Consider the following 25,467-nt stretch of genomic DNA (forward strand, 5'->3'; position numbering starts at 1 on the left):
CCAACAAATACAGAGTTGGTATTTCAATTTTATGTCCTAGAAGTACCATATTGAGGGAATTATAGACTGGTGGTTAGGAAGGTGGGCTCTGGAGTCATGTGACTAAAGTTCAAGGCCTACCTACCACTTACTAGCTTTGTGCCCTTGAGCAGGTGAATTAACTTCTAGGCCTCAGTTTCTTTTTCTGTCAAAGGGGGATTATAATGGTACCTACATCTAATGGCACCTTGCACTTGGCATGGACCTTAGCAGGGAACAAGCTTTCAGTATAGATTAGCTATTGTTGTCATTGTTGTCGTCATCATCCTCCTCCTCCTCCTCCTCCTCCTCCTCCAGAATGAGAGGCAAATCAAGCAGTTTAAGATATTTATATTTTATAGACAGAAAGATAGTTACTACTATTAGTTTACTGAGATGCTTGCAAGGATTTGCATTTGAAATGAATTTATGTGGGACTCACCATTTTGCATCATCTGTTGAGGTACCAGAGATAAATACCCTTTTCAGACTCATGAAAAATTTCTTTGCTTTTATAACAAAAAGTTTGCTCAGTATATATCAACTGTCTACCAGTATCTACAGATTCTCTAACACAAGAGACACGAATGAAATACTTGCATGTTCTGTTCAAGAGCAAGAGACTGTTGGTGGAGAAATGGTGACTGAGATTGATGAGGCTCTTCACAGCAGTAGAATCACAGAAATAAAAGTTCAAAAGAAAAAAATAGAATCTTTGGATGACAAAAAAGAAAAAGAAAAAAGACCATTGCATCAAAATGTTTCTTTCTGAGAAGCTTTTTCCTTGGTGCAAGGTGATTTCCGCACAAATACATTTTCTGTGCTACCATGTAAATAGGATTTCATAGACTATTTCAGTTAAATCAAGAACCTCCCAGCTTTAGTCCTTTGCTAAAGCTTAAGGTTCATTCTTTCAAAGATTGAATGAAGCATGCCCTTAAGTTGGGATATTTGAGTTTCTAGCATGTAAAAAAAAATCAACAGTGTTCCCGTCTAATGCTCATCATTGTAGACAATTATAGGCCTGACAATTTTAGAAATTGTGCTGTGAAGGGCTTTTAAGGAAATATAACCGGTATTAAGGGGAGGCGTTAATAGAAGAAAGTAAGAGCTGGAGAACTGTCTGGATTTTGGTTATAGAAATGTTTAGAAATTATATACTGAGCTCTATATTCAAGGATAATCAGTTGAGGCAGGAACTTTAAAAAAAAGATGATAAATGAGGCTCTCAGTACTTGAAACTGTAGCACTTTAGAGGTGAAGAGGAGATCTCCAGGGTGGCCAGAGGCAGCCTTGCACCCCCTGCAGAGATTCTGTGTCACTCCCCCTCACAGACTTCTACCGATGAGGAAGGACACCAGGTCCATTGCAGGGGGTGATAGTCGTTTCATTGTCCGACTGTTCTTTCTCATCGGCCCTCCAGTGCTCCCCTCTGGAGCGATATAGAATAAGTCCCCTTCCCCATTCACCTTATTGCCTTCCAAAGTTTGAAATTAACTGTCACTTCCCACTTGCACTTTGCTGCTCTGGCAAAACTGGAGCCAACAGAGTATTGGAGCAGCAGTGGATGACCCTCTCTGAGAGCTGAGGTAGAAAGCAAGCCTGTTTAACAAGGAGGGTGGACTTCCTGAGCTGTGAGGTCCCTTCCTCCTTGATGAGTGATCGTTAAAGTACATTTCTGCTTCCCTCACTGGTCCACCTACCACCATCTTCACTGTCCTCTTGGCACTTTCTGGGGTCCCGGACCTCAGAGAGCAGCACCAGGGACTCCAGATGTGACCACACCAACATGACTAATACCATGTGTGGTCTGAATATCCTAAGATGGAGAAAATGCTCCTTACCCACATTCTTTTGGAGACGGAAGCTGAAAACCCAAGGGGCTTTGGTATGTGCAGAACTGCTCTGAGTAGGACAAGGTCATTTGTGCGTTGCCTTGGTAAGAGATGAGGGGTTCAGTGAAAGAGGAAGAAAGGTTCAGATAGACATGGTGGAAGCTCCCTGATCCTCGGTGTGATATTGCTGCATCCCTCCAAATCTCCATATAGTCTTCTAGCATTTCAAAACGCACAAATCCATTTCTTTTGGAAGCCAGTATGAAGGCCTGTATAGAAGGATTCAAGAATAAGAAGATATATTGGCGCTTGAGGAAGTAAATCACAAGATGCTCTCAGCTATCAGGACAGGGCATTGTCCTGTAACTCTAAGCTGGGGAAGTGGCATTTGGGCTTCATTTTGCAGCTCTATGCCAAGCCAGGGGTCCAGCTAACCTTTAGGTCATATCAAGGCTCTGCAGTTTAAGATTGAGTTGGTTTCTTTAGTCACCATATCATACCTTTAATAAGCTTTTAATCAACTAAAATTCTTAGATAATTTTTTATAGGAACTACTGTCTAAACAGGCCTCCTGTTTCCTTTATTTGTGCAATCGGTTAAAGGCAATAAATGTAGGACCTACAGTTTTGCTTATTTCATCTGATTCCTTTTAGTTTATTGCTTTAACTAGCTAAAACTGAGTTTGAATTGTTCTGGCAAAATGTGACTATTAGGTATATGTGGCATATTTAAATATCATTAGCATTTCTTTGTTTTTATTAAAGTTATTAATAAAAATATTGATCGAGTAAAAAATTAAGACTTCATCATAATATTCTATTAAAGGCATTTTACTAATTGCAAAGATTTACTGATAACTTTTTGAGTATGTATTTCAACCGTCTTCAAATCCACCTAAAACTACTAGTCCTCCCTTAATTTTTGTATTCACAGGCTTATCATTGAGATTTTTGTCAAACCGTTTGCCAAAATTAAGATACATCATGTGTAAAAATTCTACCCAAATTAAAAAAAAAGAAATGGCAGTTTAATTTCATATAAGTTTCCAAAAATTAAAATATTTATTTCTAACTATTCTCAAACCATCTGTTTGAAAATCCAGTCTAGAATTTTTCTAGGACCTTTAATTACCAATCTACATATTCTAATGAATATTTTACATCAATGACATTTCTCATATGTGAAACAAGAGGACTTCCTTTTTATTTTTACCAGGAGGTCATCTTCCTGCACTGTGCCACACACTTTGATATTCTCTAGATCTAAAACTCACATGATCATTCTCTAGATTTTTCCTCTGACAGGTACTTAGAGAAAATTTCAGAATGAGGCTGAGATACTAATGCTTGAATATATGTAATTAACAATATCTGGCTTCTTTCATTTATGTGCATATGTTTATCGAACACCCACAATATGAGGGATGACCGGCTAGGTACTGGACACTATTGGAAGGAAAAAAACAAACCTGATCTTTGCTCTCATGAAGCTTATAGCTTAAAGGATGCAGAAGATAAATAATCACTTAAATGAAAATTATTATGTATGACATGAATGAAATGTCTGGGGTGCTATAAGAGCAGTGACAGGGAGACTTGCTTTAGATTAGAGAGTCAAGGAAGGCCTTCTTGAAGAAGTCACTGAAGAATGCGTAAGGGTTAAAGACAAGAGACTTAGAGATTATATTGAGAGGATTCAAGTGTGCGTATTAAGATATCTAGGTAGAAAGAATGGAGGCAATAATGGAGAAGCAATATTTGCAGAAATGATGGCTGGAAACTTTCCAGGTTTGAAGAAACATATGAGTTTATAGATGAAAGTGTCCTCTGAAACCTGAGCAGTATAGATTTAAAAAAAATCACTCTTATGGGGACATGGACAATAGAATGCAAGGGGGTCAAACTTAGTAAGGGGAAATCGATTAGGAGGCTATGACAGTTGTCTGGTAGGAGATAGTGATGGCTTAGATGTATTGGTACATGGGGATATGGAGAAAAACAAAAAGTTCTGAGAATCACATAGAAAACTTTGAATAAATAGGATCCAATGAGTGAGTGGATTAGGAATGAGAGAAAGGGGGGTGTCAAGATAGCCTCCAAGGTTTATAGCATGGACAACTGAGGAGATGGAGAAATGCCAGTTGTTAAGTTAGAGAAGATGGAAGCATGACCACATTTGGGGATCATCCCTGAATGCTTGAATTCAGTAGCTGCTGAGAATTACAAATGAGTGAATCAGTAAGCCAGGCCTCCTTGAAGTCCTTTGTGACTTAAAATATGGGATTTCCTGAGCTTCCCAATAAAGTTGATACCTAATTTTTATCTTGGCATCATTCAAAAATCTGAGTCCACATCATGAACTACAGGGGGCTTGATTCCTTAAGAAGTAAGGTTTAAACACCTCTCGACTATTATTCCAGAGATCCTGGAGTAAATGTCGGTTCTGTGGCTACATCACAGTGCAAGTTGGATGTGGGATTTCAATTCTTGGGTTTATAATTTATCTTCTCTGGGTTTATAATTTATCTTCTCTGGAAAATAAGAACATTTTCTTTTCTGTTGATCACAGGGGAGGGTTATGAGCCATAATTAAAGAACAGGTTGGAGCAGTGCTTTGCTCCTTTGTAACATCTGTCTAGGTTTGATCAGTGCTTCAAAATTTGCAATTGTAATGATCTGGTCATTTTCTTTCCCTATCTGCTCAGCATGCAGCACACATTGTAGAAGCTGTGATTCACAGGCTGGCTGTACCTCCTGCCGAGATCCAAACAAGGTCCTGCTCTTTGGGGAATGTCAGTATGAGAGCTGTGCCCCACAGTACTATCTTGACTTCTCCACCAAGATGTGCAGAGGTAAAGCTCTTCCTGAACTATGCAGTGATTCTTTTACTCAGTGAGCTCCCTTTACTGTAAATGTCTGCTCCCCCACACTGGGAAAATGCTGTCATATGTTTAGACTTTCTCTGGTGATAGCAAGAAGTCATCATGTATTATGAATGTATGTATGTAATTTTTTCTTTGTATGTAATTTATTTTTTGTTTTTTAAAGTTTATTTATTTTGAGAGAGAGAGCATGATCAGGGAAGGGGCAGAGAGCAAGGGGGAGAGAGACAATCCCAAGCAGGTTCTGCACCATCAGTGCAGAGCCAGATGTGGGGCTCGAACTCACAAACCATGAGATCATGACCTGAGATTAAGAGTTGGCCGCTTAACTGACTACACCACCTAGTCACCCCTGTATGTAATTTATTAATCAAGAAAATATTTTTTAATGTTTGTTTATTTTTTAAATTTTTTTTAACACTTATTTATTTTTGAGAGACAGAGAGAGACAGAGCATGAGCGGGGGAAGGGCAGAGAGTGAGGAAGACACAGAATCCAAAGCAGGCTCCAGGCTTCAAGCTGTCAGCACAGAGCCTGACATGGGGCTCGAACTCACAAGCCATGAGATTATGACCTGAGCCGAGGTCGGATGCTTAACTGGCTGAGCAACCTAGGCGCCCCTGTTTATTTTTTAACGTTTATTTGTTTTTGAAAGAGAGAGAGAGACAGAGCCTGAGCAGGGGAGGGGCAGAGAGAGAGACACACACACAGAATCTGTAGTAGGATGTTCGTTAGTCTCCAAGTATTTGTTGTTTTTCCAATTTTTTTCTTGTAGTTGATTTCGAGTTTCATAGCATTGTGATCTAAAAATATGCATGGTATGATCTCGACCTTTTTGGACTTGTTGAGGGCTGTTTTGTGTCCCAGTATGTGATCTAGGAGAATATTCCATGTGCACTCAAGAAGAATGTGTATTCTGCTGCTTAAGGATCAAATGTTCTGAATATATCTGTTAAGTCCATCTGATCCAGCATGTCATTCAAAGCCATTGGTTTCCTTGTTGATTTTCTGTTTAGATGATCTGCCAATTGCTGTAAGTAGGGTGTTGAAGTCCCCTACTATTATGGTATTATTATCAATGAGTTTCTGTATGTGATTAATTCATTTATATATTTGGGCACTTTCATGTTGGGGGCATAGACTTTTACAATTGTTAGGTCTTCTTGGTGGATAGACCCCTTAATTATGATATAATGTCCTTCTTCATCTCTTGTTACAGTCTTTATTTTAAAATCTAGGTTGTCTGATATAAGTATGGCCACTCCAGTTTTCTTTTTGGTGGCCATTAGCATGATAGATCGTTCTCCATCCAGGAGACACAGAATCTGAAGCAGGCTCTAGGCTCTGAACTGTCAGCATAGAGCCTGATGTGGGGCTCAAACTCATGAACTGCAAGATCCTGACCTGAGCTGAAGTCAGACGCTTAACGGACTGAGCCACCCAGGTGGCCCTAATGTTTATTTATTTTTGAGAGAGAGAGAGAGCAGGGGGAGGCAGAGAGTGAGGAAGACACAGAATCCGAAGCAGGCTCTAGGCTCTGAGCTGTCCGCACAGAGCCTGACACAGGGCTCAAACTCATGAACAATGAGATCATGACCTGAGCCATAGTTGGAACCTTAACCGGCTGAGCATCTAGGTGCAAGAAAATATTTTTGAGCTCCTACTGTGTGCCAACTATTGTGCAGGGTTTTGGTAATTAGACCAAAGGTGGCACACTGGAAACCCTCAGGTTGTAGTTGGTCTAAGACAGGGTTATTTTTGGTCCACCTAATGTTCTAGTGTTTTAAATTTTTTAACTAATGCATTTTATATTTTATGTAATTTTTAATTTTTTATTTTAGAGAGCACGAGTGGGGGAGGGGCAAAGAGAGACTGAGAATCCCAAGCAGGTTCCACACCCAATGCAGAGCCCAACATGAGGCTCAGTCCCACAACCTGTGAGATCATGACCTGAACCGAAATCAAGAGTCGGTTGCTGAACTGACTGAGCCACCCAGGCGCCCCTCATTAATGCGTTTTAACATGTAGAAGAATCACATACAAAGATTGAGATTTCCTGTCTCTTTGGAAAAGCCAGATGATCTGGCCACCCTGGGTGTGCGTTTCCATAATGCAGCAGTTGGTCGCAGATGAGTAGGTCTTGTCCTGTTGCATCTTCAGATCACCACAGTCTCCAACCCTCCCTATCCTGTCACACCAGGCCTGGTTCATAGATTTACATGACCTTCCTGGGACCTGGAGCCACTTGCATTTACAACTCTAGATTGCTAGACTCTATGCTTAATGAAGACAGGGGTTGTATCTTATTTGTTCATCTCTGTCTAACAGACTGAAATGAGTAAAGGCATAGTCCTGTGCTCGAGGAGTTTATAAGGGGGCAGTTTCAAAAACCGAGTACCCTTTTCCTGTTCTGTCAGTAGTTAGAATTCTTGGGGCTTTTGCTCTTTGAATGGCAGTGGTCAGCAAGGAGAAGAACAGAGGTAATGGCTGGATTTTCCTTCTATTCCGTTTCCCTTCTCCATTCGTCCATTCTACATGTCTCCCATCTCTTAGCTGGGGCTCAGGTAGAGAGGCCAAACATCTATCACATATGCTGGTATGTTTTAAAGCTTTGCAAAATTGCACACTCTCTATTCCAAGGAATTCTCTTTGTAGTCAACTTAGGTGGTCTCTGGTGCTCAAGACCACAGAAGCTTTTCTGGTTTTTCCCTTCTAAACAGTGGTTGTCAGTACGTGGTGAAAAACAAGATTATCACGAATCCTCCATGTTGTAAATGATTTCATAACTTTGCTGGCAGTTTTCAAGGCTCTGCTTTAGTCATTTTCCCTCAGGACTGATTCAGCCAAATAAATGAGCGGGATTAACTTTAGAAATCTTGGAAGCACGTGCACTGTCTTACACATTTACCTGCTTCTTTGGGCCTTAGAAATGTTGCATCAAGAAAGAGAGAAAGGTGACTAATGAGAAGTTTCCTCAGTTCTCAGCTGGGAGGGGTGGTGGAGTGAGGATGTCCTGAGTGGAGAATGCTCTCCAAGAAAAACAGTTCAGCAGCAAACATTTATTAAGCTGTTACTCTGTGCCAGGCACTGTGCTAACTCCTTTGCATTCATTCTTTCATTTACTCTGTGCAATAGCCTTATGAAATAGGTACTATTCTTGCCTCTGTCTTACAGATAGGGAAACTAAGGCTCAAATAAATTAAGGAAGATGTGTAAGACATGTGGATGAACAGTATCTAAGCCATGGCTTAAGTGGAGACTTGTGTGTCTTCAAAACCCAAGTACTTAACCTATCTTGTCCCATCGTCCATGCATGAAGGACTTAGTTTGCCAGCTAGAACTTTGGCTCTCAGGCATGAGTTTTCTAGCTGCATCAGAGTTGCCTGGGCCTTTAAAAACCACAACAACTATGGGGCACTTGGGTGGCTCAGTCGGTTAAGCATCCAACTTTGGCTCAAGTCATGACCTCACAGTTCGTGAGTTCAAGCCCCTCATTGGGCTCTGTGCTGACAGCGCTGAGCCTGGAGCCTGCTTCAGATTCTGTGTCTCCCTCTCTCTCTGCCCCTCCCCTGCTCGTTCTCTCTCTCTCTCTCTCTCTCTCTCTCTCTCTCTCAAAAATAATAAATAAACATTTAAAAAACCCACAGCAACTATAACAACAACTATAATAATCATAAGAACAAAAACAATAGTGGCCCCAACATGTTTTCTTTTGCCTCAGTTCTTGAGACTAACTGAATAGTTCTGATGTTGGGCCTGATAATCTGTATTTGTAACAATCATTCTGGATCCCATGGGTGCAATTCCAAGGTTGGAACCCATGAGCACATTAACTCCTTGAAGTCAGAGTCTACCCACTTTTTCTACCCATCTTTTAGTGCTCTGCATTCCATAGGTGCTTACTGAGCAAAGAACATGTTAATGAGTCAGCTCCACTGCTAGGGAGATCTTCTGTGATTTCTGTAAGCCTCTTCTTTCTGGACTGTTCCTTTGTGCCCCATTTAATTCTAACATCAGTGGTTCTCTCTGTTGGGTGGGTCAACACCTGATTTTTGAGAGGCAGGAAGCCAGGCAGCCAGCGTCAGTGGAGGCAGCAGATGCATTCTTAGCTGAGTCTCTGACATCACTTCACCTATTGAGCATTTGGAGGAGGTCTGGATTAGGTTTGCAGAGACAGATTGCTCACTCCCTGTAGCTGGCTTTGCATGAAGACACCATGGCACAGGAATAAAGAACTCTGGGGCTATGGAATAAGATTAAGTTGATCTGGCTCCTTGGCAGCCCTACTGACAAGCAGCCTGTGCACAAGCATGGAGTGATCCTCGTACATGCCCGTGTCCAACATAATTAGGAAATACTAAACCTCAGAGAGGCATTCCGGCTACTACAAGCAGAAACCTCGTTAGGGCTCACTTATCTGACATCTTTTATGTTGTCCTCACTTTACCCTTGCAGCTGCCAGCAGCGTCCTCATAAATTAGTCGCTGGGACTGAGGGTGGACAGACGAAGGTGATCTAACGTGGGTTTCCTTCCTAGAGTGTGATTGGAGTTGCAACGCGTGCTCTGGGCCTCTGAGGACCGACTGCCTACAGTGCATGGATGGCTACGTTCTTCAGGACGGGGCCTGCGTGGAGCAGTGCTCACCATCCTTCTACAGGGACGGGGGCCTCTGCAGGAGTAAGTGTCTGGAGCCCCTGCTCTGTGCTGAAGCCAGGCTTCAGCCTCCTCTGGTTTTTACTGTTCTGACAAGCAGTCTGTGGCTAGTTTCCTTTCTGGCTTTGTACTTAATTTCTGGTTTCTTTCCTAAGAGTTTTTCTCTGTTATAGTCAAAATGCCCCCTCTCTCCTTCCCCCACGTCCAGACACGATATTTGCTAAAATTTGAGGTCAGTATGGGAATCTTGGGGGTATATGGCCACGCAAACAGGTATAAGGTTTGGATTTCCTGAAACATTGAACAGTCCTGTCCTCTAGATGCAGAGGTGTGTGTACTCTGGTCATTTGAGCACATGGAAGGCCTGTGCTCACACATCAGCCCCCTGAAGCCCTGAATGTACCAGATGTCTCACCACCACCTTCCTCTGCATCCCACCCCCTTGGGTCTTGATTTATTTTTATTTATTTATTTTTTTTAAATTTTTTTTTAACGTTTATTTATTTTTGAGACAGAGAGAGACAGAGCATGAACGGGGGAGGAGCAGAGAGAGAGGGAGACACAGAATCTGAAACAGGCTCCAGGCTCTGAGCTGTCAGCACAGAGCCTGACGCGGGGCTGGAACTCACGGACCGTGAGATCATGACCTGAGCCGAAGTCAGACGCTTAACCGACGAGCCACCCAGGCGCCCCCCCTTGGGTCTTGATTTAACACCACAAAACCTTCTGACTCTGAACAACTCCCGCAAAGTGCACAGACAGTATTACTGGGATCATTCTTGGGAGACTCTGATAATTGACTAGGTGAGTCAGGAAAGATGGACACTTCAGGCAAGAAAGCCATGGACTAGTTAATAATGATAATGGCTAATATGTGTAGTTTCTAAGTTTGCCCAGTGTTTTCTGTTATTTACTTTGGTCTTTGCCCAGCGAGCTGGGTAGGACGATATGTCCACTCCCATTTAATGGGAGAGAGCATCGAGGCTCAGAGAATGTAATCTCTGATCCTAAATCATCCCCCTGGTAAGTAGAGCAGTAACAACCAGAAGCCTGGTTCCTGACTCCTCATCTTCTGCTTCGTCCAACACACTGGGTCATCTAACTGTTTGGCATCTAATGCCGCCTCCCCACAAGGGCCAGGAGCCCCTTGGAAAGCCATACAAAATTCTGTTGATTTGACTTTTGTCCTTCAGGGTGTAGCAATCACTGTCTCCAATGCCAAGGTCCCCACGAGTGTACTCGCTGTGAAGAGCCATTTTTCCTGTTAGAAGCCCAGTGTATCCAGGAATGTGAGAAGGGGTACTTTGCAGATCACGCCAATCGCCAATGCGCAGGTAACTTGGAGACTGTGCTGAGTTCTCTGGAGAAAAGCGAGGGCTGCAAGTAAATCAGGTGCGCTGATTCTCAGGTAACCAAGGACAATTTGAATTAAAAGCAGAATGAAAACCCAGGGAGCTCGGCCTAAGTAATTGATGGCTTCCCCTGCATATCTGCCAATTGCTGGTTAAATCGAATATAGAAGTGCAGGCCAATAATTCTCTTGCACAAATCAATATTGTCCCTAAAGGTCTTTATGGAAATGAAGTCAATATTTTATGGAATATAAGGCTTATATTGAACTAAGGTGAGGTATCCACTAAGAGTGGATTACCCCTGTTGATATGGGCACAGAATCTTCAGTGTATAGACTGAATTACCGCTGACCTTTATATTGGCACAATACCCTTGAAGAAGAGGGTTTGTGAGGACGATTTAGTGAGACACACCGAACCTTTTGATCACACTAAAGTTAAACCCAAAGAGAGTTTCCTCAGTTTGTTTTCATCATTTCCTTTAAAACTTGGTACCATATACCCCACTTTGAAGAATACCTGGCCTGTAAGAATGATGCCATTCCCCTGGCATGGCATTTTACCTTTCACCAGATTCCTCTGTCTGCATGAGCTTGTTTAATACCCACAATGCCTTGGTGGTGAAATATGGCAGAAACTATGAATCCTGTTTTATAAGCAAAAAAAAAAAAAAAAAAAAAAAAAGAACAGAGAGAGAGAGAGAGAGAGAGAGAATGGCTTAAGCAAGAGAGAGAATGGCCAAGCAACATAAAATCAGATATTAAACCCAAGTTTTCTGACGCCAATCCAGGGCCCTTTACACTATACTATACCACCTCTCTATAATAAAATCTCCGCTAAGGAAGCAGAAAAACTTAGGAGTAAACACTCGATTTGTAGTTTATTGACTTGACCCAAGGAAATAATCCTATGGTCCTTTAAAGAGCTTATTTTCCCCATGCATTTAAAATAGTAATAACAATAACAACAGCAACAACAACAACAATAATAATAGAATAGTAGTGGTATTAGTAGTATAGCTGAGTTCTAGGCACACAAAAGTGTAGTCTCTTCACATAATAAAACATGTAATCCTCCCAACAGTTATTTGCATTAGGTGTTATTTCTATCCCATTTTTAAGACAAGAAAATCACACCACAGATGGTTAAAGGAACTTGCCCGAAGTGGACAGCCGGTAAGTGGTAGAGGAGGAATGGAACCCAGCGAGGGCCTATGCTCTTAGGCACCATAAACCACCTCCCTTACAAGTCAATATGGTCAACTTTGTAAACAATCCACTTATGTGCAACATTTTCACATCACAGTGCATAAAGTGAAAGTGATGTTCTGTGTTCACTTTCCTTCAGAGGGTAGATGGGTTCCTTGTGAGATTCTAGAGGAGATTCCCTTTTGCTGTAGTTGGGAGTCATGTGCTATCACTCGTTATTTCTCTGTCACTGGTGGCCCTAGCTGAGTGTCTGTGCCTTTCACGTGCCTCACTTAGTGTGTCCTTTCTTTGACAGCCTGCCCTCGAGCATGCTTACAGTGCAGCGGCAGGGACCGGTGTCACCTCTGTGACCATGGGTTCTTTTTGAAGAGTGGCCTTTGTGTTTCCAACTGCATTCCTGGCTTCTCTGCCCACTCTAATGAAACGTGCACTGGTAAGTGCTTCCCATCTGATGGTCTGGTGTATTAACCTGTCATTTCTCTATGCAAAGGCTGAGTCTGCAGATACAGTTGGCTCACGTGATACAAAATACAGGATTCTCATTCTGGGAATGCTAAGAAATAAGGGACTATCTATAGGACATAGGCATTGTGGAAACGCAATTTCTAAGATCTTTGGGAAAAAGAAATCGTGTGTGCCATGAAAGTACCAACTATCAGATCAGAAATTTGGCAGAAAACTGTGACACAGTGGGGTTCCTGGGTGGCTCAGTCAGTTAAGTGTCCGACTCTCAGTTTCGGCTCAGGTCATGATCTCAGAGTTTTGTGTGTTCCAGCTCCACGTTGGGCTCTGTGCTGGCAGTGCAGAGCCTGCTTGGGATTCTCTCTCTCCCTCTGTCTCTGCCCCTCCCCTGCTCACACTGTCTCTGTCTCTCTCAAATAAATAAACTTAAAAAAAAAAAGAAGAAGGTGATATTAAAGGAGTGGAGCTAGTTTTATCCAACACATCAATGGATACTTCACCTTACAACAAAAGAGAAGCAAATTTACATTTAGTCTTAAATTGGAGCCCCAAAGTTTTATAGATAAATGAAGTTTAAGGATTATATAATAGTTGAGCATTCCTCAGCTTTTGAGTGTCCTTTATCAATAACATGAGGCATATTTTAATACCCGTAGTCAATCATATTTTCTGTCTCTAAATTTCTGACCTCTGAAGATACTAAGACTTCCCATGGGAAAAAGATATATTTGGCTTATTTTATTGGGACCTTTCTGGAAACCCCAAGTACTTGAGAGTCAGCCTACTCCTCTTGGGACATGGTACAAGTCAGCTTGTGAAAACGAATTCCACTTTCATTAGAGTAATCTTACAGTAGAAGTAGTTCCCTTGAAACTTGCCATTCCCAAACTGTCCTGTCTGACCTACTTGCAGAAGGAAACACTAATAATTAAAGTCCAGGCAAAACAGCTTGCAGGAGACAGGATGCAATTATCATCATGATTGGATATTCATCCATCAGATGTTTCCTATGGACAAAGATGGGAAAATTTTATTTTATTTTATATTATTTTATTTTACTTATTTTTTAAATATAATTTATTGTCCATCAATGGAAGAATGGATAAAGATGGGAAATTTTTAAAACAAAGTGTATATGCTTTACATGAATTCTGAATATAAGCCACTTATAATCATACTTCATTATAGATTAACTGGTACTGTTCTAGCAAATGGTATCAGACACTTCTTTTCTTACCCTTAATGGGTCTGAAGGCCAGATGGGATGGATGAATTAGGTTATAACTGTGGCTCTCAAACCTAGAAGTCCATTAGGATTGCCTGGGGAGCTTGTAAAATCACTAAGGTTCCCACCCCAGAACATTTAAGTCAGACTCTCTGATGGTGGAGCTCAAGTATTGGTACTGTTTTAAAAGATCCCTGTATGATTCTTTATTGTTATTATTGACATATAATTCACATACCATAGAATTCACCTTTTAAAGTACACAGTTCAGTGGTTTTTAGTATATGCACAAAGTTATACAACCATCACCATTATGTAATGCCAGGACATTTTATTCATCCTAAAAAGAAATCCAGTAACTGTTAGCAGTCTCTGTCTAGCGCTCCCTTGCCCCAGTTCTTGGCAGCCTTTGATCTACTTTCTGTCTCTGTGGGTTTAACTATTCTAGACATTTCACATAAATGGAATTGTACAATATGTGGCTTTTTACGTCTGGCTTTTTTTACTTGGCAATAATATTTTCAAGGTTCCTCTATATTGGAAGGTGTGTCAGTACATCATCCCTTTATATTGTTTAATAATATTCCATTGTATGGTTATACCACAATTTATTTATTCATTCACCAGTTGATGGGCATTTGGGTTCTTTCCACTTTTGGGTTATTATGTGTAACACTGCTATGAACATTCAAGTACAAGTTTTTATGTGGACATATGTGTTCAGTTCTCTTGGGTATATGCCTACAAGTAGAATTACTGGTGAGGAACTACCAAACTGAACCATTTTACATTCCTACCAGCAATGTATGAGATTTTCAATTCATCCACATCCTCAGGAACACTTTTTATTTTCCTTTATAGTGGGTATGAAGTGGTATCACATTGTGGCTTTGATTTGCATTTTCCTGACGACTAATGAATGACATTGAGCACCTTTTCATGTGCTTATTGGCCTTTTGTATATCTGCTTTTGAAAAACGGCAATTCAAATTCTTTGCCTATTTTTAAACTGGGTTACTTGTCTTTTATTGAGTTGTAAGATGTATATATTTCAGATACATGTCCGTTTTCAGATATATAATTTGCAAACATTTTCTCCCATTCTATCAATTGACTTGTTTACTTCCTTACTGGTGTCCTTTGAAGCACTTTGGTCCAATTTATCTTTTTTTTTCTTTTGTCACTTGTACTTTTTGTGTCATATCTAAGAAAGCATTGCCTAATTTAAGCTCAAAGATTTTCTCCTATATTTTTTAGAAGTTTATGTTAAACATTGAGATTTTATGTTATTTTCATATGTATCCTGGGGTGAGAACCACTGGATTAGAAGGAGGCTTATGGTCTACAATAGCCTAGAGTCTCATTTCTGAATGAACATTACAAATCTATTTATTCAAAAATAAAAAAACCTTGGGGTACCTGGGTGTCTCAGTTGGTTGGACGTCCAGCTTCAGCTCAGGTCATGATCTCATGGTTCATGAGTTTGAGCCCCACATTGGGCTCTGTGCTAACAGCTCAGAGCCCAGAGCCTGCTTCAGATTCTGTGTCTCCCTCTCTCTCTCTGCCCCTCCCCTGCTCAAACTCTCTCTCTCTCTCTCTCTCTCTCTCTCTCTCTCTCTCTGTCTCTTAAAAATAAACAGTAGAGGAAAAATTTTAAAAATAAATAAATAAATAACTTTATCAGTGAATGTACCAAGTCTGACCTTTGGGTTCATATGTTTTCCAGGCAAAATACACACGCCTAGTCTTCATGTGAATGGCTCTCTCACCCTTGCAATTGGTTCCATGAAGCCACTGGATTTTCCCCTTCTGAATGTCCAAGATCAGGATGGCAGGGTGGAAGACCTCCAGTTCCATGTTGTGAGCACTCCCACCAATGGTCAGCTAGTGCTCTCAAGGAACGGAAAAGAGGTTCAGCTCGACAAGGCTGGCCATTTTAGCTGGAAAGATGTGAATGAGAAAAAAGTGCGTTTTGTGCACAGCAAAGAAAAACCCAGGTGACTCAGTGTTCTGTTGTTTTCCTCCTGCATCCTTTCCATCGGTGCTTTGCGCCCCCGCCCCCGCTTCTCAATAGCTATCCCCTCTCTTCTGGGGAAGATCGATACTCCACAAGCGCCATCACTTTCAGCTGCCTGTCATCATTTCACTGTAATTGCTCAGAGAGTGTGCTTCTGTTAGAGGCGTTTTCATTTTATCACATAATTATGGGTAATTCTCTGATGTGACAGGAAAGTTCCTAGTACCATTACCCAGTTTTTTGGCCCAGCAGAAACAAAACTGGTTATCTACCCAGATTGCTACAGCTGCTTCTTCAACATTAGGGTAATATACTGGGAGTGAGGAGTGACTAGAAGATGGAGCACGTACTTTTAAAAGTGTTATATGGTTCCTAGAATTTCAGAGTTGGAAGGAAGCTAAGAGTCACAACTTTTTATTATCCACTTTATGGGATTAATTGTGGTTAATTTTTAAGCCTGATCTAGTTTTCCTCTGATTCCTAGCACACTTCTGGCTGTCTTCCTCACCCCAGCTGACATATGCTTCAGGAATGCAATTGAATGTTAACATTAACCCAAGAAAATAGAGTCATATAATTAGCAGAGTAAATCTGCTAAACAGAAATCAGAGAATGCACCCCAAAGATTAGCCTCGTGGATTATCCTTCATCCTGCTCTGCTTCATTAGTGCAGATAATTCAGAGTAGACTGTATATGTTAAAAATGGACCAAAATATTCACAGTGAATATTTTCTACTGTCAACACTAGAGATTTTTTTTATTATTATTTTAAGGTTTTGGTTAGGAGATAGGTGGGGAGAAAAGCAAATGGCCCTTTCTCTATTCCATTTCAAAGCCAGAACCTCAGAAGACCATCTCAAAGGAATAAGAATAACTGATATTTACTGAGTGCTGACTTTGATGCAGGCATTGTGTTAAACACTTCGTGTGAACTATGTATATTTATGTTCTACATAAATATACAGATAGGGAAACAGTCCTCGAGAGTATAATCAAAGCCAAGTCTCAATCAACAGCTGGTTCCCCGACTCCACAACCCATGCCTTTAGCCACTGATTTCTGCCTCCCTAATAATACTAGGAATAACGGGCACACTTCCATCTGCAAGGGGCAAATGATCATTGTATAGAGAAGTACTGCTACAAGGGTGGGGCTTCAGACTCAGGTATCTGATGCCATAGACTCACTCTTCAGATTTATACACCATGTCCTGCATTCATTTTGCTTTAAGTGTAGTTCTTAATTGTTTGCATCGCACACACACAGAGGCACGCACGTGTGCACACGCGCACACACACAACGTCCATACCTGTAGTGTTTTGCCTTTGAATGTCTTGTGAAAAGTCAGTAAAGTTCATAAAGCTCCCCAGACAACCAAAGTCAACCCTCATGTCTATTCCACCTCTTCAATCTATCATCACGTGTTTTCTTCCAGAGTCAGCTCTGCAGCCCTAAATGGGACAAAGAATGGCAACTATTTTTCAGGGAATTCTTGCAGCACTGTTTTTATTCTTGGTGTACCCATTTTAGCATTGGATTTTCTTCATCTAAAAATTTAAACGAAAGAAAGAATGAGAGAATAGCAAAACAAGATTGGTAGTAATTCATGAAAAAAAGGAAATTCTATAAGTTGTGGAGTGATACAAAAACAAAAGGGGCAACTTGCCACATAGGTTTATGATTTTGTTTTTTCCTCATGAAAATCTGACCATGATTCTTTAGGACTGGATTCCTTTGGGGTCAGAATGCTCCTGTGGAGTACAAGACAACCTGCAAATATGGCCATAGTGGCCATGGCAAGTTGGCATTCTGGGATCCTAAGCAGTTATTGGGACCTCAGTGCTACCAAAAAGTCATTTTTCCCCAGTACATTGGGAGTAACCACACCTGCCTCCTTCTTTCTGTTGCTTCCATCATTTGCTTTCTCTGGAAGTTTGGAGCTGGGAGTGAAGAGGGACAGGATTTAAATGGGATGGAACTTCAAGGGGAGGATGAAACAGGAGGGAAGGCAAGATTTACTTCTTTAAAAACAAATTAGGTTTATTGAGGTATAATTTGGGTTCAACAAAATTCCCCATCTTAAAGTGTACTGTTCTAGGAGTATCAACTAATGCATATATTCTTACAGTCTCAAGACTACAACTGCACTCAAGATATAAACAGTTTGGTCACCCCCTCCCCCCTGAAAATCTCCTTTTTGCTGTTACTCCCTTCCTGCCAGTCCCTAGCAACCACTAATCTGTTTGTTACTCTTACAGTTTTGCCTTTTCTGAAATGTCATGTGAATGGAGTCATACAGTATGTTTCTGGTTTTTGCCATAATGCTTTTGAGATCCATCCACATTATTTCATGTTTCAGTAGTTAATTTCAAAAATATCTTTTGAAGAACCTTTAAAATAATCGTCCCTATAGTCAACCAGAATTCAAAACCGCCCATAGTGCATTAATCACATATCTTACCAGCCTCCCATGAGTTCTGTGCTTGGTTTGGCTTTGAAAGTGGGTAACTCCTACCTTCCCTACCAGTTGTCTCTGAAGCTGCTGGAACAACACTCTTATAGGAAGTAAAAACCACAGCAAAGAATCAACCTTATTTTGTTTCATTAATTAGTACTGTTTCGTTGCAGGTAATGAAAGTTAGCTTGAACTAGATTCAGCAAAATTGTAAGGCTTGTTATAACATTGCAGGCATGGCTCAGCTCTTTAACACAACAAAGGCAACTGGGCTTCCAGGGTGAGCCTGGAAGCTAGAACCGGGAATGGAAAGCAGGACTCAATTCTTCCTCTTGTCTCTGTGGCTCTTTGCTCCAAGGCTTAATTTATCTCCTTCCTACAGGCAGGCTTGGTAGACGATGGCTTCTGCATAGTCAAATGGGAGCTCTCAGGCCAGTTGCAAATTTCCAGAGAATAATCAGCCATCTTTACCTAGTCCAGTCCACATTGAATGTGTATGTGTGTGGCTGGAGTCGGGGAGGCAGGTAGATAGAGTCATGTAATACAAACATTGCAAAATCCTTCACACGGGCCCACTTACATGATTTGAGAACAGGTTGGAGAGAGGGTCTGCAGGGAAGAGGGAATCATTGAGAGCTAATCAGGGACTATGATAAGTTCCTTTGCATTCTCCAATTTAACCATTAGCCATCACTATATTACTAGCCTGTCTTGGGCTAACAACTGATTTTTCAACTATGTATATATTTATTTTAGAGAAATCTAAAATAAAAAGTTTATGTAATTGTTATATTGAGGTCAAGGAATACCCAGTAGTTTTACCTGTATGGCCCTATATTCATCTTCATCTGGTTATTTTTATTTACAGGATGAATATTTTATCACTGTAGTGGTTTGATCCTAATTCTTACATGCACATAACCTGAAAATATTTTTATTCTTTGTTTTGCTAGAGACTAATGACTGCATTTTCTCATTCCTTTCTTGGGCACTTCTTTTAGGAAAGGTTACTTTTCCCTGAAAATTAGTGACCAGCAGTTCTTCTCTGAGCCACAGCTGATCAACATACAAGCATTTTCAACACAGGTAATAACAATGCCACACAATTAATAATTGCATGTGCCTACTAATTCTTTTTTTTTTTTAAGTTTTTTTTTTTTTAACATTTATTTATTTTTGAGACAGAGAGAGACAGAGCATGAACGGGGGAGGGTCAGAGAGAGAGGGAGACACAGAATCCGAAACAGGCTCCAGGCTCTGAGCAGTCAGCACAGAGCCCGATGCGGGGCTCGAACTCATGGACCGTGAGATCATGACCTGAGCTGAAGTTGGACGCTCAACCGACTGAGCCACCCAGGCGCCCCGGCATGTGCCACTAATTCTGATGCACGAATCAAGGCTAAATCAAGTTTTAGCAAATATGAGCTAAATCAGTCTTGTTTCACTTTTCTCATGAAATAACACTGGAGTAACTCTTAGTACTTGTGGGTAAGAACAACAGCAACAACAACTAACTGCTAATACATTCGATAGAACCCTTTGTAGTGTTTTTCATTTAATCATAACAGCCCTGTGGGGTGTTGTTATCCCCAGTTTACCGATAGGAATCTAAAGTCACAGGGAGGTTAAGTAACTTGTCTATGGGAATATAGCTAACAAAGAGCCAAGATTTGTACCCAGAAAATCTGGCTCCAGACCACTACTTTATAGTGCCTTACGTTACTATTCTGAATCTGATCTCAGCCCCTCAAAATAATTTGAAACTGTTCCAGTTGTTAAGACTTTCTTAATCTTAGGTAAATGAGTTTGTTTTGCCTAAATATTTCTGTCTCAGAGATATAAAATTATGTTCAGACACTTTTGCCTTTCATATAGCTGGATTGCGTTTTAGTCAGTTTGCAGTAGGTACAGCATCTTATTAAGGATCTACTTAAATGAGGTGCCAGCGTGATCATCAGCCAAACAGAAGTCTTGAAGAAATCATGGTAGATGCTATAAAACTCAGTGTGATGGCTCTTCTGTTCTCCTCACTCATCTTTGTCAACTTGCAGTTATGTGTCCAGAATACATGTAGTGGTAGATGCTCTGAGTAACTGAGCTTGAGGGATTGAACAGCTGAAATGGGCAGAGAGTAGGTAGATAGATATAGCCTTAAGCTGTGAACTGCAAGCTAGTATGATATTAGCATGGGGAACCAAGACTACCGCAATATCCAGATCTCCGTAGAGTGTTAGTCGTGATTCAAGGAAGGACATGAGATCATTGTTTTCAAACTGATATATATATATATGTATGTCAGTGTGTGTGTGTGTGTGTGTGTGTGTGTGTGTGTATGTGTGTATTTTTAATTTTGGGTTCAAAAATGAAAAGACCATGGATTGTGGATGATAATAGACATAACCCACAAGTGGCTCCCAAATAGTGTTCATAGGCCAGCTCAGCATTTCTTGATAGCATTCTTATTTCATAGGTGACAGTTGAGGAATGATTAGAAATTGATCCAAAGTTAAATTGACCTCACTGTTGGGCTAAGAGTATGAATTTTGTTTTAATTAAAACCAAAACATGTGATCTCTAAATATGGACCAGAGGGCCACATTAGGACTATCTGACGTAGATGTTTCTCAGTACTTGAGCTCAGAAGTTTTGTTCTTTTTATTTGTGTTAATATAGTTGCTTCTAATTAGGTGAATTAGAGACGTAGGGTAGGTATTGGCAAGTGACTTTCCCATCTGAGATGGTGAGTTCCCACAGTTCCGATTTTTGTCTTCTCCAAATCAGGTGAGTAGATAATGACAGCATTTTTAAATTTTATTTATTATATGAGAAACTTTTTTCATTTTAACTTTTTTAAGATGGAATTTTAGAAATGAGTTTTAGCTTATTTTTGTTCCTTTACATTCCTGTGATATTTCAATATGGTCTTGAGCCTCCCTGAGATCTTCTCATGTAAGTTAATTTGATCTTTTCCATTTATGGATGTTGACATCACCTTTTGACCTCGCCTTTTTCAGAACCCAAGGGGCCATTCATTCCCATGTATGTAAAATCACAACTTCTGCATTCTCACTGGGGATATCTGAGGAGTAGCTGTCATCTAGCTTCCTACTATGTGATTATTATAATGACATCTTAGACATTACTTTAATAGATATTAAAGTTTCCAGGAGGCCAAGAGGGGTAGTTTTAAAAGGAAGCCATTTGAATTAAAGAAGGCAATCTGCTGAGAATAGTCCTAGATGGTTCAACTTCAAACAATATAAAAAACTAAGATCATGTTTTCTTTGGCTTCTGGCCTCCATTTTTTTTTTGTTTTGTTTTGTTATTTCTTTCTGTTGTGGTTCATTAACTTTTATCTTTATGAAAGGATATTTTATTTGCTTACTCAAGTTGGTGAGGGGAAACCTGATAATCCTAAGAAAAACATTAAAATTTGCCATGTGAATTAACCAGGTGGTTGCTTTACTGAGACTGTGATCTTATCAGGCTTTATAAGCTGAGTTGGGGTGGGCCCTTCAAGATATGGATGAGATGGCATTAAAAAGTACTGTATGTGCATGGAACTAGAGTGTATTATGCTAAGTGAAATTAGTCAGAGAAAGACAAATATCATATGACTTCACTCACACGAAGACTTTAAGACATAGAACAGATGAACACAAGGGAAGGGAAGCAAAAATAATATAAAAACAGGGAGGGGGACAAAACATAAGAGACCCTTAAATAAGGAGAACAAACAGGGTTACTGGAGGGGTTGTGGGAGCAGGGATGGGCTAAATGGGTAAGGGGCATTAAGGAATCTATTCCTGAAATCATTGTTGCACTATATGCTGACTAATTTGTATGTAAATTTAAAAAATAAAATTAAAAAAATAAAAAACAAAAAACAAAACAACTACTGGCCAGGGCCAGAAATTGCATGAACTCAGAATCAGAAGTACCGTAGCCAAAGTCACCATACTGCAGTGTGGCCCAGAGTAAAGTGCTCAACTCCCAACACAGGTGCAAAAATTCCATATCTCTTACTATTCTCTTTTGGAAGCAGACAACTGGTTGGGTTCCCTGACTCTGGGCTGATCTCAGCTATAATGCAGGGGATATAGTGTGAATCAAGATAGCAGAGACTTCTAAGATTTGGAAGCAAGCAGCTCACCTTGATTGCCTCTGGTGAATACTATGGCCTTGAAATGGCTTTGAGAAGCCTCTAGAACCAGAAGTGTGAAGTGATCTCACTTGCTCTGATTACTATGACTGACCACACCTCTGACAAATACTTTGACTATGCAACAGTGTGGCACTTTGCTGGAGCATCAAGAGTTCCTTTAAAAGCATAGAATTATCGATTCGGTTGCGCAAAGCTGCGTCTAGTCCACAGGATTGTCCTCTTTTCCTGCTAAATGACTTCCCCTCCTTCCCTGGAACTCCTAGGCCCCCTACGTGCTGAGAAATGAGGCCCTCCATATTAACAGAGGAGAGAGAGGAACCATCACTACCCAGCTGCTTGACATCCGAGATGACGACAACCCACAGGATGTGGTGGTCGAAGTGCTTGATCCTCCACTTCATGGCCAATTGCTCCAAACACTTCAGTCCCCTGCAACCCCAGTCTATCAATTCCGGCTGGATGAACTCTCCAGGGGCCTTCTCCACTATGCTCATGATGGCTCTGACAGCATATCTGATGTTGCAGTCTTGCAGGCCAATGATGGACATTCCTTCCAAAATATACTCTTCCATGTGAAGACTGTGCCCAAGGTAGGTGCCATTCCTAGAGCAGCAATTTTCTTGCACCTAGATGCGAAGTTTTTTTGATATTATTTTGCAGTATTCATGTTTTGCAGTTAAGATATGGATAGTTATCTATTCAAACATTTATTAACCATCTATTATGGAAATACTCAGGACGTTCTAAGATTAATAGAACACTTTACCCAATCTCGAAGAGCACTATCTATTTTGTTGGGAGCACCCTTCTCTACACAAGGGCAACTTTTGTACCTTTACGTTGACTTGCTGCCATAAAAAATACCTTGTTGTCCACTGATCCTTTTGTCTCCTGCCTGATCATAAGAATCAAGTACACCCCTGTTTTTGTCTGCCCTTCTACAGCAGCTCATGCTATGTGAAGCTCATAGTCAGGTTATCATAATGAATCAAAAAGGACGAGTGCAGCCATTCTATTAAGCCAACTGAAGTAGGATGAGGGAACTCTTTCTTTTAGTAATCATAGGAATCCTTGTCGGTCTGAGTCATTCCCATGACACCTCCATATGTTTTTGCCTTATCCACAACATCTTTTCTTTTAGTTTATTTATTTTGAGAGAGAGAGCATGAGTAGGGGAGGGCGAGATAGAGAGAGAGAGAGAGAGAGAGAGAGAGAGAGAGAGAATCCCAAGCAGGCCCCATGCTGTCAAGTGTAGAATCTGAGGCAGGGCTCAAACCCATGAACTGTGAGATTGTGACCTGAGCCAAAGTCCTGAGTTGGACACTTAACCAACTGAACCACCCAGGTGCCCCCCACTAACACCTTTTCTGTTATTTACTTAATATTTTTCTTTGTATCCACTTTTTTTGTGTGTGGCTTCTTTGTAACAAACAATGAGTATGAGATTATGGGCTTAATGTATAATTATACTTTTTTCTAAAATATGAGAATTAATACCTAAAAATTTTAAAAAATATTCATCCATGTAGTGCATAGAATGTTCCAGGATACTATTAATGGGATGGCTACCATGTTTTGGGAAATACTGAGCTAATCCATGCTAGATCCAAAAGACTTATTGCAAAACATTTTCAAAACCATTTATTACTTGATGATATTTCACTAGAAGCTATTTTCTGCATTATAGCAAAACTGGCTCTATCTCATGGTGGTAGATGGAAAGACTTATCATTTTTATTGAACTTTTCATTCCGAATATCAGTTGCCACTGAAGTGTCATTAATGATTAGCTGGAGAAATTGATTTGCTGAAGACAGCTTAGAAATGACTCGTCACTTTCTCACCAACGATCACTCAAAATTTGCGATGGATCCTTGTGAAGGTGAACAGCTGAATGTAACCTAGTCTCTGGCTAGTTTCTTAGGCTGTTGTCTCATGATTTGCAGCTGCTGAAAACAGTGATGGTGGCATGAGATAGATGGGAGCAAGTGAAGGCTGATTATGAGATAGAGTTGGCAGGTAGCCACCTTGTAGCTAATCCTAATTATCACCCTTTTGCAATCGCCTTGGGAGATGAGGTTTAGTTCTGAGGAGATGAAGTCTAGACAGAATCAGAAAGTTTCTTTTCTTCTTCCTTGGTTTTCTTCCAAAGATTGTTATGGGATTTCAGCGCAACATTAGCAGCCACCTTTCCTAGAGTGCTTTCAGTCTCCACGTTTGGAGCTCGGTTCAGTGTATGGCACTGTCATTTTGTATGCTATAGCCCAAGGTTGAAGGGTATTTCTAGGATTTTAGCTGCTTTGACTACAAAAACAAAACAAAGAAAATAAAATTTTAATTTATAAATAAGGCATAAGCACAGATCTCGAGTATCCTTGTAGTGCTTATAACTTGGGGTCTGTGTTGGTATTTACAGGGTCTGTCCCTCCTCCTTCCTCCCGCCATCACTCTATCTCCTACAGTGTTGTGCTTGCCTGTCCATCAGATGAAATAATGGCTTCTGAGTCAATAAACTGGGATAATGAAACCAGTGACCAGAACATCAGCATCTCTCAAGATGTACTAATAAGTTTGACACTGTAATACTGATATTTTACAAATACATCCTATATTTCCTCTCAGGAGTTCAAAGTACTTCTTCATATCTATTCTACTGATCTTTACAATATCTTAGTGAAGGAGGTTAGAATAGAGGCCATGTGACCTTATTCCTTCTAAAGGAAATTCTATGGGTGGGAGGTATTTTTGTTTGTTTTGCTTTTAACCTTTATTGGGCACTAATGCTTGATATAAATTATTTCATTTGATGTTCACAGTCACTCTGGGGTACTTGTACAATTATTGTCTCTAATTTTCCAGAAAAGGAAACTGGAAAAAAAAAGTTTAAAAACATTTTTAAAAGTTTAAAAATGTTTATTTTTCATTAAAGTGTTTAGTGTCAGGGCGCCTGGGTGATTCAGTTAGTTAAGTGGCCGACTTTGGCTCAGGTCATGATCTTCCATGAGTTCGAAACCCGCCTCGGGCTCTGTGATGACAACTCGGAGCCTGGAGCCTGCTTCAGATTCTGTGTCACCCTCTCTCTCTGACCCTCCCCTGCTCCCACTCTTTCTATCAACAATAAATAAACATTAAAATATATATATATATACATATATATATATATGTATGTATGTGTGTGTGTGTGTGTGTGTATA

General features: G+C 40.5%; 1 protein-coding gene across 1 annotated transcript in view; it reads left to right on the top strand.

Annotated features, from left to right (window-relative positions):
- FRAS1 (Fraser extracellular matrix complex subunit 1) overlaps window positions 1-25,467 on the top strand; it is a 425,706-nt gene that overhangs the window by 258,068 nt on the left and 142,171 nt on the right. Inside the window, exons 23-29 of the mRNA XM_049632097.1 lie at window positions 4,558-4,704; window positions 9,272-9,412; window positions 10,582-10,722; window positions 12,244-12,381; window positions 15,362-15,632; window positions 19,110-19,194; window positions 22,537-22,863. Of these exons, the coding sequence (XP_049488054.1) occupies window positions 4,558-4,704; window positions 9,272-9,412; window positions 10,582-10,722; window positions 12,244-12,381; window positions 15,362-15,632; window positions 19,110-19,194; window positions 22,537-22,863 (1,250 nt within the window). The remainder of the gene's footprint in view (window positions 1-4,557; window positions 4,705-9,271; window positions 9,413-10,581; window positions 10,723-12,243; window positions 12,382-15,361; window positions 15,633-19,109; window positions 19,195-22,536; window positions 22,864-25,467) is intronic.

The sequence above is a fragment of the Panthera uncia genome, chromosome B1, assembly GCF_023721935.1.
Source record: "Panthera uncia isolate 11264 chromosome B1, Puncia_PCG_1.0, whole genome shotgun sequence".
Lineage (NCBI taxonomy): Eukaryota > Metazoa > Chordata > Mammalia > Carnivora > Felidae > Panthera > Panthera uncia.